Here is a 21,204-nt window from a genome sequence, read left to right on the forward strand (position 1 = left end):
TGGCGGGTTTTGTGGTTATGGCAGGCGCGTACCATGAACTTGTAAAAATAAGAGGCGAAAACGACCTAGATGGTGGATTAGAAGTTTTCTAGCGAAAAGAAATTCGGAAGGAGCATATAACTCGTTGATGAGAGACTTACGTCTTCAAAGTGGATACGAAAACTTTGTAAGAATGACTGTAAGTGATTTAGCATTGTTATTAAATCTTGTTGGACCACAGATTGTAGTCGCGTCGTCTGTTTCTACTCTAGTGCGCATGCCCCAGGAACTTGCTGCAGGCTGTTTCCATTGTCCGCGGCGCATGTTGTGCGTCTTAATTGTTGGGGCAATTTTGTCCCCGGCACTTGCGCCGCGGCATGTTGCAGACAATTTCCATTTCAACAAATGCTTGGCACATGCAGCGTCGCATGCCGCGCGTCATGTTGCGCGGCAAATTTGTGGTAATAGAAACGAGGCTTTACATCGTTTTTTTTACTGGTCAACTACAGTGCGGGGAAGGAACAATTGATGCTACTTCCTGACTACATTTGTTACCAGTAGCTGCATTGCTCCCTGACTGAAGTACGAGAAAAATGGGTAACAAAAACAAAAATACAACATTTGACGAATGGCAGCTATTTATTTTTACCGTACCTAACCAAAGGGTACAGGGAAATTGAAAATGTTAAGTAGTATATGTAAGCGTACCGTGGGTGATGCAATAAAACGTAATGACAAGCAAAATGAGGTAGATTCCGTATCTCAGAAAATTCAACCAAGAGAAATAGGAGACTGAAATGAAGGAGCTTCAGTATAAAAAATCAAGACCCTTTCCTCATCCCGACCCCCTTTCCAAACCAAGAGCTCCGAAAGCAGCTGTGCAACTTGGAGTAGGCATTGGGACTGCTGTACGGTTCAGTAGCGTTTCGTCCGAAAGCGAAATTTCTAGAAAAATGCTACAGTTCGTCTGCGACGGTTTAATGAGTTGCGTTTTGTTCGATCCTGGCTGATGATGAGTCACACCTTGACTAACCACTGGCAGCGATGGAATTGGTGACTAGTATACCTCGGTTTACAACTTTTAAAACTACATTGCATAGACAGCGGAGTGCAGACTCAAGACAAATTGTCGAGAGAGAGGTCCCGGGTTCGATACCCGGTGGACGCACAAGTGGTTCGGATCCCACTTTAAACTGTAGGTCCAATCCCTATTAGCCTTAATGTGCATAAAGTGGACTTAAAACAACAAATCAAATCAAAACAAATCGTCGAGAGGAAGTGAACTTGGATCTAGAAATTTTAGTCATGGCTGATGGCAACACTTTCTTACTATCTGTCAACTACGAAGGTGAGATTTGCAATTTCCAGAGGGAAAGAAATATTAAAACAAAAAAATATATATTTTCTTCGATGGAGCATTTAAGAGTGTTAGCAAGAGTTTGCTTCATTAAACACTATTAGGATGGTAGCCCTCGGACGAAACGCTACTTGGTCAGGTAACCGTAAGTTGCCTGTTCCTGGAATTCGGACGCGAAACGCTGCGCCAGGTGCTGTACATCTGGCGGTTCAGAAAGCGAAGATGAGCATGAGCGACGAATGCTGAAACTGACGAAGGGACACTCACAGAGAACACTCATGTGCAGATCGGGATTCGAAACCGGGACCCCTGGCGTCGTAGTGCGCTGTGCTAACCACTCTGCCACGTAATATTTTTTATTTACTCATTTATAGCTACTTCCTTTTAAACTAACTAACTAACTCTCTAGCTTTCTTAAACCCGAAGGTTCATGGCTGCAGCAACACAGGCCTTCCATCTGTCCCTATATTGAGCAAGATCTATATACTCTTTTCCATCCCTACCGATTTCCTTTAGGTCCATGTCAACGTTGTCCCTCCATCTTCGTCTTGGCCTTCCTACAGGTCTCCTACCATCAGGTTTCCCAACAAGAATCCTGTAAACTCCTCTTTCCTCTCCCATTCGTGCCACATGGCCTGCCCACCTAAGTCTTCTTGATTTAATTATTCTAATAACATCTGGACATGAATACAAATTATGTAGTTCTAAATTATGTAACCTTCTCCACTCACCTGTCTCCTCATCCCTTTTAGGTCCAAATATTTTCCTAAGAACCTTATTTTCAAATACTCTCAATTTATGTTCCTCTTTCAATGTAAGGGACCAAGTTTCACACCCATTTAATACGAGCACTACATACAAAATTACTGTTTTGTATATTTTAACTTTTAGTTTCTTAGTTATTAAACTAGAAGACAAAAGTTTATGAAGAGAGAAGTAACTTGCATTTCCTGAATTAAGCCTACTCTTTATTTCCTCTTTAATATAATTTTCATTGGTTAATATTACTCCTAAGTATTTGAATTTGGAAACTGGTTCAAACGAGTTGTTATCAATAATTATATTTTGATTATTACCTAACACTTGGTTTCGGCCTGTAAGCATATATTTAGTTTTCTCTTTGTTAACTTCCAAACCTATGTCTTTAGCAGTTTTGAAAAGTATTTTAGCATTATTCTTAATTGTATTTATATCATCCCCTAATAAGTCTACATCATCTGCATATGCTAACAACTGAGTCACACCATTTAATTTTAGTCCTTCGTTAGTTTCTGTTACCTTCCTGACAGCATATTCTAAGGCAAAATTAAAGAGCAATGGATATAATGCATCTCCTTGTTTTAACCCATCATGAATTGTAAATTTGTCAGACACATAAATACCCACACGAATTTTACTTTCTGTTTCACTGGTGCATACTTGTATCATATTAACAAGCTTCTTAGGTATTCCAAATTCGACTAATATATTATATAATTTATCTCTTTTGACCGAATCATATGCTTTTTTGAAATCAATGAATACCTGATGGACATTTTGATTATATTCCCACTTTATTCAAGTGACTTCCTTTTACCTACGCTAAAAAAAGAAATTTTAAAAAATGAATATGTCTTTTTTTCAACATGTCCATTGAGAATGTAAATGATCTGTCCCTTTTTTATTTTGTCAGGAAACCTTTAAAGTTTGACATTATAGTTCTTGGACTTTTGTCGCCATTGCACTGAAAGTTTACATCATTGCAAAGGTTGATATATCTATCTACCAGATAGAACACTGGAATTGAATGAGATTAGGTAGTTGTTCTGTAATGGAGATAACACAATTCCATTATAACTTTGTCATTCGGTAAAATAATCGATTACTTTGATTTCACTATTATTCAAAATGTATCTATCTGTTAAAAGCAAAAGTAAGAACCGAAGTCCACCATACCAGCAACACTACTACTTCTAAGCAGCTCCCACAATTGACTGAGGTTAGAATGAAAGTTTGTCTTGTTTTAACCTTTTGACGCCCAAGACCTTTTTCACAAGTAAGCCTCTGGGTACCGAGCCGATTTTGAGCAAAATGCAGAGTTTCAATTAAATAAGTGTAGATCGGAAGCTAATTGTCCTAGAGAGATGAGTGATATACCGTTGTACGCGGAATGAACCAGAGATTCAGACTATATGAAATTTTTGCAAATATGTGGCGAGGGGGAGGGGGCTAACTCTCAAAATTCCAAAATTTCGGGATAAAAATTGTGTTCCCCCACCCTCCCCTCAAGCATGTTCATGCAATAATTAACATATATTATTATAGCTAAAATGCAATTGCGCGATATATATAATTTTTGGTTGACTTTCCTTTTCCAGGTGGTTCGTGCCCTTGCCTTTTTTTCGGACATTCATGCAAAGGTTCTATTTTTATTTCGCATCTACCACTTTCGGTTAATCGCGATGATAAAGGATGTGATAGGTGATGGAAGTGGTATAAAGACAAATGACCCATCCATATTTTCTAATCCGACATTAGACTTCGCAGTGTATTACGCTAACTAATTTGCCACGGGATCGGCTTCTTCGTGTTTGTCTACTCATCAAATGATTGATTAGTTATTCAAACTATATAGGTAGGAAAGCTATATAACATAACGAAACAGAAAAAAAAATCCACTTGACGTCTTCTAGTACTATCATCAGCCTACAATTTCATGCTCTCAAATCCACACAGAAAACTTCTTGTGGCATTAGTTTTACGGAATGGCCTTGGGGAATAAAGATCGCCCATTTCCTGGTTCAGCTCGAAACAATCAGGTGCCTTATCGAAGCTGCTGTTGAGCACGCAGGGTTTCTAACCTACTTCGCCGTAATTCAGTTGTTGTATGTATTGTAGAGCCAACCGCAGATTAAATAGGAGGAAAAATACTTTTTCCGACGGAAAATAAGTTGGCAATGCTACGAACACTGAGGCATTCTTGATAAGACGCCTGAGGAGGGTCGAGAAAACTTTCCTGAAAAAGCGCAACACCAGTATCGAAGGTCATGCTACACGTGGATTGGCAACTTTCGGGAGCATGCTGTCTGTCTACACAATTCTACCCAAATACCTGTTTGAAAATGAATCTTCTGCTCGCATTTTATTTTTCAAATGTAGTTCTGACATTGTAGTCATTTTGCAATTATTTTTATTTGTTCTTATTTTGCTTTGCTTTTGTCACTTTTATAATTAATCGAAACTATGAAGATGGATGATAAATAGATGAAATTGATGAAGAGACACCTAAAAAAGATATTTACAGACCAGGACTCGAACCCGGGACCTAAAGTGGATAGGTTGGGGGGGGGGGAGACCGTCAATAACTCCCGGTCACGAACTGGCTTATAATGTTTGTAATTTCTCAGGAGTATTTTTTGTTCTGTTCATGCATAATGCCTGCTTTCGGAAACTTAATTTATAAGTGACACACTTCGTTCGGTGGGGACAAGCCACGAATTGTTTGAGAGGAGGGACAAATCTCATTCATATACTAGATACAATCATGGACTATACTTGAAATGGCCTCCCCGATGGCGCAGTGGTTGCGTCGTCGCCTAGTAATCAAGGGGTCCCGGGTTCGATACCCGGTGGATGCACAAGTGGTTCGGATTCCACTTCAAACTGAAGGTTCAGTCCCGATTGGCCTTACTGTGCATAAAGTGGACTCAAAACACCAAATCAATCAATCATATACTTGAAAAATGACGTGCTAAACACTACTTTCGGAGATCAGATGGACATGGCAATTTTGATATACAAGATGCACTTTTTCTACTTAGATTGTTTATGTCCAAATTGTATCCTAATAGATAATCTCGCAACAACGCAAAATGTTTAAATTGACTCGAATTCACAATGACTCATATACAGTGTGTTTATAAATGAACGGTGCGGCTTCAAAAATTAATAATAAATCTATTTATTACCTTACACGGACAAAACTTACACCGTAATCAGCAGCAACTGTCCAAGTTTATATAACTTTTTTTAAAATTGGTATAAAGATAGAAATCGAGAGGGGGCAATTGCCCCTCTGTGCCCCCTTGCAGGTGCTCTTGCCGTCTGGAAGAAATAGTGCACGAAAGACGTGAAAACTAAATCCATCTTGAGTATCCTTTTGTCTTGCTACTCTTAGATTCTGCAACCTTTCTTTCTATAGTCCAATGTTTGCCTTCCTTACCTCCTAGAATTGATTTCTGTACAAGTTTGAGGGCTAATCTACCCTGCCCCCTGTGGTTGTGCCACAACACCTTCTTCCGCCGTTGTTCCTTTGTGAACTTTCATCGGCTTCAAAATACTTCATTTTCTTCAAGAGCATAATATCGTTTAATAACCGGCGATATGATTCCTCTACCCTAAATTTCTGGAATAAAGTATAATAATATAAGGGCATGGAAATCTGGAAGGGGGGCGAGGATGGCCACCTCTCCCCTTTAGAAAACGAATGTCAGCTAAAAGTATATATTTCACACGTATAATTTGATTTGTCATAATAATTTACATTAATTATTATAATGGGGATGCAGGAATGCGATAATTTCGAATTCAAGTGGTGTTTCTTGAGGGGGAAACACTATTATCGGGTTAATATGCAATTGCATATGGCATATTTCTCTGATGTCCATGACGAGGGGGGCATTTTACCCCTCCCCTTGCACCCCGTGCGCACGCCTATTGCTACTCCTTTCTACACTAGTTGGAAGCTTTATTCAGTTTCGAGCCAAAAATGTAATTTAATATCAAATCAGGGTTGTTAAACGTCCACGAACCCATAAATTCTAATGGGTTCTATTGGGTTCCGCAACAAGACTGGAAACTTTTTTATCGCACAGTTTAAATTCGGTCCAAGTTGCGTATTCTTTCATTTCAATATGGAACTTAGACCGTCTTTTAAATTGATCCGGAAAGAAGGTCCCTTTGCCGTATTTCAATTGATCAGGAGAAAAGGTCCCTGGAACGATCTGAAATACATAAAAAGGCTCTTTACGGTCCAGATCCATTTATGCTTGCTAATATTCCCTGCTGAACCGGAATTGAATTGATTTAAAATTCCTGACCCTTTAACAACCCTGGTTGAAATTCATTTTTTTACAAACAACCATATTTTTCACGGCTATTTCACATTAATCCCATACGATATACTGAGTTATTTTTCGCAATGTTCCAATGAAAGGTAAGAGATTTTGGCTATTCCTTTTTCTTCCGTGATGTTAAATAGATTATATTCGTCACGCGCCTATAACGTTACTAGCTAACATTTGTGAATTGTTCTTTCCTTGTAACGTTAACATCTACCATACTGAATTTATTTACGTTCCTTATGTAGATGGTATGTACCCAACTGCATTTTGTTCCGTTCCGCTACAGTGGTTTACATTTTGTTACATTCCTATGTAACGTTAATTAACCATATTGCCTTTCACTTCATTCCGTTACGGAGGATTGCATTCATTACGTTCCTATGTATACCGTTATTTACTACCATGTTGCATTTCGTTACGTTTTTTTGTAACGCTAGTATATACCATATTGCATTTCGTTACTACGTTCCTTGTAACTTGTAACGGTAGTATATACCATATTGCATATTACGTTATGTTCCAATGTACTCATTTCGTTCCGTTCCTTTATAACGTTAATATCTACCACAATACATTTTGTTACGTTCCTTGTAACGTCAGTCTATAACATATTGCATTTCGTTACGTTACATGGGTACCAGCAGTGGAACCATACTTTTCCTCCTACAAAATGGAACGTACCGTGTAACGCAAATTGGGTACGTTACGACTCCCTGCTTCAGATGCCTCTTTATTCCAACACCATTTTTGTTTAGCTTTGAGAAGCTCATACATGGGTTGGGCAAACATTGCATAATTTTTTATGTATTTACTAATCCAATTTAAGGAACCTAATATCTTTTGCAATTGTTTAATTGAGCTAGGTTCCGGTAACTCTATTATAGACTTGACAAAAACTGGATCTTTATGATACCCTTCTGGGGTAATGATGTGACCCAAAAACTTTATCTCCCTGCAGCAAAATTTACATTTCTCTATTTTAAGGGTCATGCCTGCTTTCAGTAGACAATTAAATACACTTTCAACATGAATCAGATGAGAATCAAAGTCTTTGGATCTTATAATGATATCATCCACATACACCACTACAAAATCCTTACAATCAGCCAAAACTCTATTCATTGCATCTACAAAGACAGCGGTGCCATTCACTGATCCAAATACAACACGTTTAAATTGATATAACATGCCTTTGAATGAAAATGCTGTGTATTTTCTACTTTGTTCATCCAAAGCAATTTGCCAAAAGGCATTACCTAAATCTATAGATGAGAAATAATTACAACCTTGAAACTGTACTAATAACTCATCCATTTTTACGGGATGAATTTGCATCAACTTTACATGCTTATTTATCCCTTTTAGATCAACACACATTCTTATCCCTCCACCTGGCTTAGGTACAACCAATAGAGGGGATAAGTATACAGAGTTGGACAATTCAATCACGTCCCATTCCAACATGGTGTTGATCTGTTCTCTAACTTCGTCCCGGTATGAAAATGGAATAGGATAGTTTCGACCTACCACGGGTTTGTCTGTATCCAGTTCCATTGTGTGCACATAATTTTTACATAAACCTGGTTTAATGGAAAACAATTTTTTATATTTATACAATATATTTAAAAATTTCTGTTTTTCAACTACCGACAACATCTCAGTTTGATCCAACTGAGCAGAAATTTTTAATATTGTTTCATCATCCACATTATTACCCTCAGAACTTGACACAAAAGAACATTCATAATAATGATCCACATCTACAGTATTTTCCAATGGAACGAAACGGGCAAGTACATCATATTTATCATTATCACATACAAGTGCCTTCTTAGAGAAATCTAAGGTACCTTGCAATGCATATAGAACATCTAAGCCCAAGATCATATCCACCTGCAGATTCTGAACCACTAAAAATTGTACCAACAAACTTTGCAAACCGATAACAATCATAAGCCTAGTTAAACCTAAAACTTTGTTCTTTTTAGAGCCTGTAAAATCCACTAGTCTAATGTTTTTAGTACTCAATAATCTTGGCCTACTGGCTGTAGAAGAGATATTTTTCCACACCTGATAGGAAAGCAAACTAATTTCTGCTCCACTATCACATAGAGCCAAATGTTTATGATCTAGAATATTAACCCAAATTTTTGCAGTATTCGAACCATTAGGAACATTATTGATTGGTCGGTAATTTTCTTTCATGTAATTTTGATCTTCAGATTCTAATCCTTTTTCCCAATCACCAACATTAACAACTGCTATGGCAGGGTTTATAGCATACCCTCTGTCACCTGCCTCAAGGCAAAGGGAATTGACTAGTTTTTTTGATTTTCAGGAACGTGAGATCTTCCCTGATTTAAGTGTCCAATCTTGTTGCGCTCTTTGTCACCTATCTCAGTTGCATGAACTGACACTTCAGTCTTAAAAGTATTATGCACACTTTTGACAGGCAACCGCATATTTCGGATGACACTCATACTATATAAAAATTGCAACAACTTGCACATGCCCGCACGATTCCAATGAATCATATCCAGACGATTTTGTATACGAGGACCAATGTACTGTTTATACAGAGTTTCATTTATCTTGTCATCATCATCAAAGAAAAGAGGAGCAATATTTAGCACTTTGACCTTATCCTCATCTTGAAGAGATAACAGGTGAGAATTGTACCTTTGCCATCTGACCCATTCTGGATCCCCTCTAGAATGCATAACTTTCGGAATTGGTGGTAAGGTAAGTACAATTATATTCCTTGTCTTATTTTTCATGACCTGTATCAGTCTGTTAAAGCTTTGTTTGATATCATCCTCATTTCTCCGTTTCAGTAGATCATTCGTGCCAATCATTAACATTACCTGGTCTGATAACTTATTGTAAGATTCCATTCTTTGTCTTAGCTGATGTATTGTTTGACCTGAAACACATAATCCAATGTGCCGTGTACCATCCTTTTCCACCTTCACAGGTTCACCTAAGATATTTTGTGAAAGTCTAAGCATCATGCTATCTCCTACTAATTGATTATTGTCAAGTATAGGAGTTAGAATGTCTGTTTCCATTGTGTTTCTATTATAGGCAAATCTATTCTTATTTGGAGGATTTAATACATTATTAGCACCCATGTTACCTCCCCCAACATGAGTCCTCATCAGTTTTCCGCTTGGGAAACAACACCATTAGCTACTGTGGGAATCTTATCTGTTCCACGATTGTAGCTCTTAACCCCAAGGTTTGTTTTGTCATAGTTCCTATGAAAATTAGTTCTTGTGTAATTTGATTTGCGAGAGTATGTATTCTCTTTATCTGCACTAGAAGCTTGTTCCACAGCCACTTGAGCTACTTTAGCTTTAAAGTTTCGATTTTTTACACCATATTCTGAATTGCTCATCCTAAGTGGGATGTCTCTAAGCGATTCAAAATTCTCTATGGCTTGCAATGCTCTTTGCAATGTCTCAACATTATTTACCACAAAGTGCTCTCTGATCTTAAATGGCAAAAGCGTAGCCACTTGTGCAATCAAGTGTGCTTCCTCCGCATGAGGCTGGATGGATTTGAGCAATTTATAATTCTTGTTTACAAATTTCTGTAAGTTACCATGTGCAGCTCTAGAAAATTGAGTATTCAGTATCCGAGTCAATGTGACACTCTTCCACCTAGAATTCTCATAGTGAGACAGAAAGGCCTTTTTAAAATCATGGTAAGTATTGAAGGAAGATTTATTCTGAGTGTACCAACTTTTTGCACAGTCTTTGAGTAACTTAGGTATATATTGCATGCAATCCTTTTCCTTGATATTGTAAATATCCATCATTTCCTCAACTTTCTCCAAAAATTCCGATGGCATACTGTCCATCGAGATTCCATCAAACTGTGGAAACTTGCACAATTCTTGTGGCTTTATGAAAGATTGTCGGTGCGGTAAAGAGTTGTCATATTGAGTACTAGTCGCAAAAGTTGCACTTTGAGAAGGACCATTTACATCACTCTTATTTATGTACTTATTATGATGCAAACAAGAATCACTTTTTACATAATCTTGGCGATGACCAGATGGTGTTCCTCTACGGTCATTAGTAGAATCAAATAACTTTTCTTCTGAGCCAGATGACTCAGTTTCAGTATTAGTGGCTTTATCACATACCTTAGATACATGCCTGCGCACTACATGCTCATCAACACAACTATCAGAACTATTCACTACTGTAGGAACTTTTGCACGTTTTCTCTTTGTAAGAGTTCTTCTGCCAGCTGATTCTAACCTACACTGACTAATGGGTGACAACACTTCTTTTACCAATGTTAAAACTTCTAGCTTTACACCCATTATTTGTTCCTGCAGAACCTGGTCCTGAGAGAGATCATTATTCACTAATTTGCAATCACTTGTCACAAGTCCTTGCATGGTTTGAATAAGTTCATTAGGCATATTTCCTGCTGAACCATCCTCTTCATTATGAAGCACTTTGTACTGAAATTGATCAGAATTCATCTCTTGATTAGATTGAATTTGTGGAGAAGAAGCACCATCACACACTGAAGGTTTAGGTAAACTTGAAAGAGAGGACAAAGTATTTGCTAAATGCTGTTTAGTTTCACACCATTCCTTTTGCATGTGTCTCATATCAACATGCAGTCGCTCTGCCAAATCTGCATGTGCTTCTTGTACAGCACCAACCTGCTTACCCAAATTTTCCATCTTTTGTTCCACAACATAGGATACTGCAGAAATATCAGTATCCACTTTCATGGATAATGCTTTTATATGAGATTCCACTTTCTCTGTTCTTATCAAACACTCCTTCTTATATTGAGCAAGATCAATTCTAATTTCTTTTAATTGAGCATCAGAAGATTGCTGAAGAGTTGTCAGCCCAGATTTAAGCACCATCTGGCTAGCATTCAGCTCTATCAATTGAGCATCAGTCTTTTCCTGATTAGCTTTGAGCTCTGTTTGGCCATCCTTGATAGCATTGAGAGCAGCCATAACATCTGCCAAGCAGAAATCACCCTTTGGATCTGACATATTTAAAGGTAAAAACACCTAACCTCAGAAACCAGAACAAGAAGCAAAACAATACAAAGATTATTATAAGCTTGAACCTTTTCAACTAATCACCTGACGTCTCATAATCTTAAATATGTAACAACTTTGTCAGTATAATTTAAACTCAGTATTGGCACAATAGGTAACTATGGTGCTATGTTGAAAAGGAAATTTAAATTTACATATACTGATAACTTTATAATTATTATATTGATAAAAATGAAAAAAAAAAACAAAAAAAACTAGAAACAACAAAAATTACAATAGCATCAAATTATGCAATTATTTACAAGAACATTTATAACATATAAATGTTATTTATATGTAGAAAACATTTCTTTATTATCTCCTTGTGAGACAGAGCAAGTTTTTCACTAAATATTTGAGTATGCTTCAGTTCTACATCTGAGCACACTCAACATGTCAGATTCCTCAATCAGGTCCACAAGATGGCTTCCTTCAATTTTCAAAACTTCACATTTGGCTTGTTCACATTCAAAATGCAGAAAATATTACACTCACTTAGTCTTATTTCTCATAACATTTCATTTTAGATAATGCAATATTCATTTACTAGCTAGTTAATGCTGATGCCAGCAGATAATAATTTCCTGCTCTCAATTATTAAACTAGGCACTTTACACCAGTTCCAAAACTTTCCTTTTTCGTTATACAGATTATTCCATTATAAAAGCATTTTCAAGCTTCTGTTATCAACAAAATGTCTCTATATAGTTTCAACAAACTATTAAAGATTAACTTATCAAGTATAATCTTTCAAAAGATCCAGATTTTTAATGATATCAAACCTTCACCAATCGTCACATTTTTACTTATGTACCATCCATCTTGAGATTTTTTTAAAAGTCACCGACAACTAGTATTAGAGCAACTAGTTCAAGCCAGATTTTTTAGTATGTTATCTTCAATTGTTTTTGTTTTATATTTTTGTCCATAAGTGCTTAACAGCTTGAATGTTTGTGTTGTAAATGTACATATTTGCTCTGTTACAGCTATTTTACTATGTATATCACAATATACTTATCTAATGATTACAATTACCATTTTTTGAATGTTGATATAAAATACCAAGTATGACATCATATAAGACATTGAACAATTTTAAAGAGTTGACCTTTGTATATAAACCTTGATGTCAATGCAAATGTACATAATTTCAATAAATTTAATTATAAATTTGAATGTAACTTATCTGTTTTTTTCTTTCTTGCATGCGAATTCAATATATTTTACTTGAGTAGTTGGAAAGTGATTTTGGAAATGTGAATGTGGGATGAGTGTTTTTTGGAGTGAAAAAATGGCGTATTGGTTCAATAAGCAAGATTATTCGCTACATTGAATCGAATGTTATGTGGATTTAATTGAAGGACTTGTGTAGTAAGATTAAGTAGTGTTTAGATTATTATCTATTGTGATAGAAAAGGACAAAAGTTGATTGATAATAATCAAATCTATTACAATTTAAGACGTTCAATATCCCTTTGGATTGTATTAGAGATGTGCTTTAACTGTCTCGTTTATTTATCATAATGGATCAAAAGGGAAGCAATATTGATGAGGACGGACATAGTGCTATATGCAATAATACTATAACCAGTGATAATATTGATATAATATCATCTGATTCAAAACATGAAGAAAATGATGTAAATGATGTCATGGACATTTCACACAAAGTAAATGGGCCGAATAAAAGAAAGAACAATACAATACAAAATGAAATGGGTAACAAAAGTTCTAGGATGGAACACACTACCAATCATGAAGAAAAAATATACCAGTATGACATAGGTGCCAACGAACCCTATTTAGTGATAATAGAAAGTAGAAACCAACAGTTAGGAAATTTGCATCCAGTTAAAGTTGGATATATGTTGATGGATAATAATGTGAAAGTAAAGTATGTAGATCGAAGTGGACGAAATAGAGTTCGAGCATTATTCAACACGTCACAAGAAGCTAATAACTTTGTGAAAAATAAAGTGTTATTAGACAAGTTAGGAGTAAATGCCAGAATTCCTAAATCTTTAGTGGAGAAGGAAGGCCTTGTGTTTGGAATACCCACAGAATTTGAAATGCAGTATTTGGAAAGCAGTATAGAAAGCCCAGTGCTAGTGACTAAGATGGAAAGAATGAAGAAGAAAATATGGCGGAATGATGGGTCATTTAAGCTTGAACCTACTCAAGTCTTATGTGTAACTTTTAAGGGGACAGTTTTACCACAATACATAGCAGTTGGAAAACAAATAGTTGAGGTAGTGCCACGTGTGAAACCAGTGTTGCAATGTAATAGATGTTTCAGATTTGCTCACACAGGTCAACAGTGCAAGGGTAAAAAATTGTGTTATAAATGTGGCCAAGATTATCACGAAGGAAACTGCGAAATGAGTGAAACATGTATAAATTGCAAAGGAGATCATAACGCTTGCAACAAAATGTGCTCAAAATATCAGGATGAAAAGCAAATTCAAATTATTATGGCCGAGAAAAACATCTCATACTATGAAGCAAAAGGTATTGTGACGGGAAATAATTCAAAAAAATATATCATGTGAACAAAAAATTAAATTATTTAGGGATCAATTTCAACATGAAACTGTTCGAAGAAGCGGATTGGAATTCCCTCCCATCAAAAAGAGTTATGTGAATGAGAAGAATGCACCAACAAGTGATAGTTGCAAGGAGGGCAGAGAGAGTTATTGTGCGAGTTTTGTAACTCAAATGGCGGAACAAAAGAAAATAGCAAAAGAGAATAGTGGTCAAAAAATGAGAGTACAATACAGCAAAGTTGTTACATCACCTCCAAAGAAGATTATGAAAACGGCTACAAGACGTATTGTACAACTCCCACGGGAAAACAAAAAGGATGTGAACGTGGATTCTTCATCCTCATCAGACACAGAAAAAGAACAAATAAAATACAAATATCCAGTATATTTGAGAGAATCCCCTTATAGTAAGCAAGAACAAGATATGGACAATATAAATTGCAGAAGATATTCGGATCGTAAATCAGTTTCTTGTAGACAAAAGGAAATATATCAGTCATTGTTGGACCTTTTACCAGACATGATTGAATCAGTTCGTGATTTAAATGATTCCAGGAAGAAACAGAAGATTTTAATTTCAATGCAACAAATTATAGGAAAGATAATTGCAATATTATCAGAAAGTTAAACTTGTAGAAGAGGATCAATAGGTATGTCTTTTATAGTGCAATGGAATATAAATTCATTTACAGCTAGAAGATTAGAAGTATTACAAATTATAGATGAGCATCATCCAGGTATATTGAGTTTGTCCGAATTTCGTGGTAGACAGCATCAATATTATCAAATACCTCATTACGAGTTAATATCTAATTTACATACTAAAGATACAAGAGGTGTAGGTTTATATATACATGAAAGTATAAAATTTAAGAGAGTAACATTACCAGAATCATTAGGGTTGATAAAATTATTTAATGTAGAATTAATAGCAGTGAAAATTAAGATGAACACATTAGAGTGTACAATAGTTTCAATTTATATTCCATCGAGTTATAAATCTCAACATATTAAAGTAACACACTTTAATGAATTATTATATTATGTCCACGACAATGTCATTATCACAGGTGATATGAATGCTCATCATGAAGCATGGGGTTGTAATTATAGAGATGCATTAGGATGTAGTATTTTGGACTGGATTAGTGATCGATCATTACATTTCATGAACGATGGGTCAGCTACTCATTATCCATGGAATGGTAAATCACCAACAGCCATAGATTTAACTATTGTGTCAAATAATATAATAAATAAATTGTTTTGGGAAGTAGATTTTGTGAATAGGGGTAGTGATCATTTGCCAATTTTCATTACACTGTTAAATGATGCACACTCAGTACCTAAAATATATTCATTACCAATTAGAAGGTGGCAGGTTAAAAACATCGATTGGGAATTATATTCTATAATTTTGGACTCTTAAATCTCAATGGAAGATATTAAGCAGGAACAAAACATAACGTGTCAACGTTATTTACAATTAATAACATATGCAATGGATATTGTAGCTAAACGGAAGAAAATTAATAATAAAAACAACTTTCCTACTATAAGTTGGTGGAATGATGAGTGTCAAGATGCAAAAGAAGAAAGAATAAGATTGTCTGAAATATTTGCTGAACAACCTTTGCCAAATAATTGGATAAATTTAAAACAAGTAATTGCTAAAGCAAAACGTATCTTTAATAAAGCAAAAAGGCAAGCATGGGAAGAATTCTGTGAATCATTATCACCATCTGTTAAAACAAACACAATTTGGAAAAAAATAAATTTTCTTAAAAAAGGACATACAATTAGAGTTTCACCTATAACAACAATTTGGCAAGAACATTTTGAAAAAAAGTTTACACCTAGTTATGTAAGAAATAAAATACCTGAGATTATAAATAATATAAGTTCCAGTGATGAAATTTATTCAAAAATAACATTGCAAGAATTAAGAGAAACTCTAAGTAATATAAAATCAACTGCTCCAGGATACGACGGAATAACGTATGAAATGATAGGACATCAATCGGACAATGCATTAAAAGTACTTGTAAATATTTATAATAATATTCTGAGAAGTGGAAATGTGCCACAAAACTGGAAAACACATCTGATACTACCTATACTTAAATCAACTAAAGATCCGAAAGAAGCTGAATCATATCGACCTATTACGTTGGCTCCTACAATTGAGAAGATATTTGAAAGATTATTATTAAAAAGATTAGAGTGGTATTTTGAGAAAGAACAATATTTTTATCCCTATCAGTTCGGTTTTAGGCTAAACAAGGGTTGTATTGATGCATTATCAACATTAACATTGCATGTTCAAAATGCAATGTATAAGAAACAATATACATTTGCTCACTTTATAGATATACAAGGTGCATATGATAGCGTTGATCCTCATATATTAATTGATATGTTAAATCAGACAAATACTCCGAAAATAATTATGAAGATAATATGGAACTTGATGATAAATAGGAAAATATTATTTTGGTTTCAGGACACACTTAGTGGGCCCCGTACCACTTCACAAGGATTACCTCAGGGAAGTCCACTGAGTCCATTATTATTTAATATATATATGAGAGGAATATTTCAATTTCATAATTCTACAATAAAAATAATTCAGTATGCAGACGACTTGTGTATATTAGGATCATTTTGTAATCCATATGAAGGTATTCAGAAAATAGAAAATAATTTTTATAAAGTGAAATGTTGGCTGGAGAGAATGAACTTTATCATATCACAGAACAAGTCAGCAGCTGTATGTTTTAATAACAAAAGTGAACATAAATATCCAAATACGTTGACACAAATTGCTGGTATTCCATTTCAAAATAAAATAAAATATTTAGGAATTAATTTTGATAGAAAATTAATGTGGATGGATCATATAAGGTATTTACAAGCTAAAGGTGAAAAAATTTTCAACATGCTTAAAATTTTAGGAAATACTAATTGGGGTGCTCACCCAAGAATAATGCTTTTATTTTACAAAAACTTTTTTAGGCCTAAGCTAGAATACGGATGCAGCATATATGGAAATGCTACAGAAAGAATTCTATCTAAGATAGATAGTTTAGAAAGAAAAGTCTTGAGGAGATCATTGGGTCTCATGAATTCAGCTCCCAATGTAGGAGTTTATTTAGAATCCATAGAAAAACCTTTTAAGTATAGATGCAAATGGATTACAAATAAATTCGTTTTCAAGTGCTGGGAAACACAAGAACATCCAGTAAATAAACTTATGCAAGACCAATGGATTTTATATCAAGAGAACAAAATAAAGGGACAATATTCAACTTTCCTACAATGTAAAATAGAATTTCAAGATTTATTTTCTACAATAATAATGCATAGCAAACATCCAATTTATGAAATTTCATATGATCAAATACCGGTAAGGAATGTTTCATTAACAAGTTATGCAAATATTCAATTATATTTACAAAATTGGGAGAATTATAGATTCATATACACAGATGCATCAAAAAATAAAGAAGAAGTAGGATGTGCTTTTATTGACTCTTCAAATGGAAATATTAAAAAGTTTAGACTACCTGGAGAGTGTTTTATTTTCTCGGCAGAAGCATATGGAATATATCGTGCATTGATGTACATTAATAATATTCCAGATAAAAGGATATTAATATTAACAGATGCTAAAAGTGTTTTGTACAGTGTGCAATCTTCATATAAAAAGTTATATAAGGCATCAGCATTGGTACTTTACATAATAAGATTGTATGGTAAGTTAACTACAGAGGGAAGGACAATTCATTTTGCATATATACCAGCACATTCAGGGTTTCATTATAATGAACTGGCAGATAAAAATGCTAAAGAAGCAAGAATTATGGATCACAGAACGAATATATTATTATCATATACAGATATGTTACCAAGAGTTAAAAACAAAATTCAACAAGATTGGGAGATATGGGTCAAACAAAAATTTACATATATGGGTCATTCATATAAAAATGTACTAAATTTAAACAATAAGACTCCGTGGTTTTATACATTTAATATACCCAGAAAGTTTTTAGTTTTAATACTAAGATTGAGATCAGGTCACATACGTTTAAATCACCATTTATATAAAATTAATTTAGTAAATTCACCTATGTGCAAGTGCAATCTAGATCAGGAAGATGCTCATCATGTTATATTTCAATGTCCACTTTATACCACTCAAAGGGAGATGTTATTCAAGAATCTAATAAATAAAGGAATACCTCTTCCAACTTCTTTATCCTGTTTAATATCGTCACCAGATGTAACAATTGTATTTATCATTTGTAGATTTTTTCATGATATTAATATAGACATATGAAAATTGTAAATATTCAAAATGTGTAACTTGAGATAGTCACCAGATATAACAATTGTATTTATTATCAATTTTAAATTTGTATGATAATGATGTAGATAAATTATGTATAAGAAAACTGTATATATTCAAAATTTGTAATTTGTGTAACAGTGTCATGCATGACATATTTTTAGGACACTTGGTGTAGAGCTGGTATAACAGCTAAAACCAATAAAGTATGAATGAATGAATGTAACTTATCTTGCTTGCCTGAAATAACACATATGATGGAAGATATTTGTTTTTTCATATTGTCAGTCAAAAATAACTGTTATGAATATGAATTCAGAATATTGCACAATTTGATAATTTTGTCATGATATACAAATTGGCTTTTTTAAACATCATATTTAATGAAATTAGTTTAAATAGTAAATTCAGCCACTTCATTGCATTATATGAATAAAATTTTGAGCAATCATGACTAAATTATTATAGATATAGCACAAATGTGGAACTTTGGACTTAGCCTAACCATTTTCAAATGTAGTTATGACAATGTATTATTTTTATTGTCATACACTCGAGCATGGGAGACTTGAATGAGTACAAGCAAGTGAAAGTTGTTCCATGCAGTACTCTAATATGTATCATCAGATTAAGCTGATGAAGAAAGGTGAGAGGCCAAAGGAAGAAAATTTCTGTGCTAGTTATTAAAAGTACAACACCAACATTTGCCAGGAGTAGCTGTGAAAAATCATATGTAGCAGGGGCAAGAGTGAGATTTGGATCTACATCTTCCTGAAAGGTGCAGGCTATGGATCACTAAAACATTAAAATATAAAAATAGATGAAAAAAGCAGTATGAAACTTACCAGCAAGAATCTTCCTGATGACAAAATATCACATTATTTAATATGGCTTTGCTGACCCCCAGAGCTTGGTACATTTCAGAATTCACATCTGCACATCGGTGACTGATGCTCACAGACTGTTAAAAGAAAATTATACGTATTGTAATAAACATTTCATACAATCTGGAAATGAAAAACAAACCTGTCTTGATGGCATAGAGTATGATAAAACTGATTGTCAAATAGGAGTAGAAAAAATCTAGAATAGTGTTACAGCTGGTGAAAAATGTTCTTAGCCAGTAGAAGTGTGTGGATCGGAAAGAGGAGAAAAAAGGGTAGCAGTACTGTCAAGAATTACAAGAACAATTTTATATGACATTTGAAATTACACCACAAATAATAATTCATAATAATAAAGGAAAAAATTAGGCAATGGGCATTTTGGGAGGAAGAAAAATGGAGAATCTTTTATTGTGGTTCTTAGCAATGCTAATAATATTTTCTTATTTCTTTTTGTTGTAACTCCTAAACTAGCATGTTCTCCCTACCTTTACTTATAGTTTCATATTGGTCAAAAGTTTATGCTACATTCTGTAAACATACATCGATCTATCCATGTCTCTCTCTCTTTCTCTCTCTCACACACACAAGAGAACGGGATATTCCTGTTGAACTAGTTTCAACGGTACAAATTTCCCCGTATTTCAAGAGAAAACATTTAAAGAATTATAAAATTATATGTAATCATGTACTTAGAAAGAGCCACAGTAACTAACCTCTCAGCAGGGACTAGCTGAGAAGAAAAGAAACAAGTAGATGTCATCCATACAGATATCTCAAAGGCCTTTAATGTTGTAAACCACAATACTCTGTTAAGTAAAATCTTATGTTATGGCCTCTCCACACATGCAGTTTCCTATCCCATTTTTCTAGGCACAGTAAAATGGTTTAAAACCCACTTTACATGCAGATGGACTAATCAAGACAACCCATAATTCAAAAATGTGGCTCAAACCATTAAGCATGCTCAGAACTTCATGGTTATAAGGTTTATCTGCCATACAATCTGACCTTTTTAACTCCATACAGTAATTGCTTGAAAGATTATTCCACAATGTGGGAAGAAAAAACAACTTATAAATGGTTCCTACTCCAAAATTTATTTTCATATTTTGGCTCTATTTCTAGGGCTTTCCCCAATATTCCCAGGAGTTTATAACATAAAACATTTTTCAGTGAGCTGCCAATCTCAAACCTTTTAATGTTTTGAACTTTTTACCTTCCTTCTTGCTTTAACCCATTTCATGGAAAACGGTCAAAAGAATAGGAAACACTTGTACGAGGGTCATACTGAAAGTAATGAGCAACGATTTTTCATGAACCAAGTTTTGGTTTTATGAAAGAAAAACATGTTACATTATAATCTACAGACTTTTATTTACTTTTGAACAAAATCTCCATTTCGTTTAATGCATTTTTTCCACCTATCTGGAAGCTTGAAAATACCCTTACGGTAGAACTCCGCCCCAGCTGCTCACAGACACTGCCACACTGCTTTCTGTATGTCCTCCACCATCTGGCAGCATTAGCCTCGTAACTGCTCCTTTACAAAAACGAACAGATTATAGTCAGAGGATACAATGTCGAGACTGTAGGGAGGGTAAGGCAGAAGTTCCCACCCCATATTCTTGAATTTCTTCCCTGGTGAACTGAGCAGAGTGCGGGTGTGCATTATCATGTTGAAGGATGATTTTCTTTCCAGGATGTTTATCCTGCATTGCATGATGGAGCTTGTGAAGTGTTTGGATATAACAGCGAGCATTTATGGTTTCCTCAGGCTCAACCAGAATGCACCCCTTTGTATCCCACTCTAACAAGGAATTTGATCACAGCATGTTGTCGAAATGAAACATCACTGTCAGCCATTTTGAAACAACTGGCTGCGCTCATGCGATCAAAGCTAATGAC

The 21,204-nt window shown here is 34.8% G+C and overlaps 1 protein-coding gene across 2 annotated transcripts in view; it reads right to left on the reverse strand.

Annotated features, from left to right (window-relative positions):
* Positions 1-21,204, reverse strand: part of rad50 (DNA repair protein rad50) — a 112,629-nt gene that overhangs the window by 79,325 nt on the left and 12,100 nt on the right. For both annotated transcript variants that reach the window (XM_083135504.1, XM_083135505.1), the window contains exon 5: positions 19,258-19,373. In XM_083135504.1, the coding sequence (XP_082991630.1) occupies positions 19,258-19,373 (116 nt within the window). The remainder of the gene's footprint in view (positions 1-19,257; positions 19,374-21,204) is intronic.

This window comes from Lepisma saccharinum, chromosome 14 (genome assembly GCF_977018435.1).
Source record: "Lepisma saccharinum chromosome 14, izLepSacc3.1, whole genome shotgun sequence".
Taxonomy (NCBI): Eukaryota; Metazoa; Arthropoda; class Insecta; order Zygentoma; family Lepismatidae; genus Lepisma; species Lepisma saccharinum.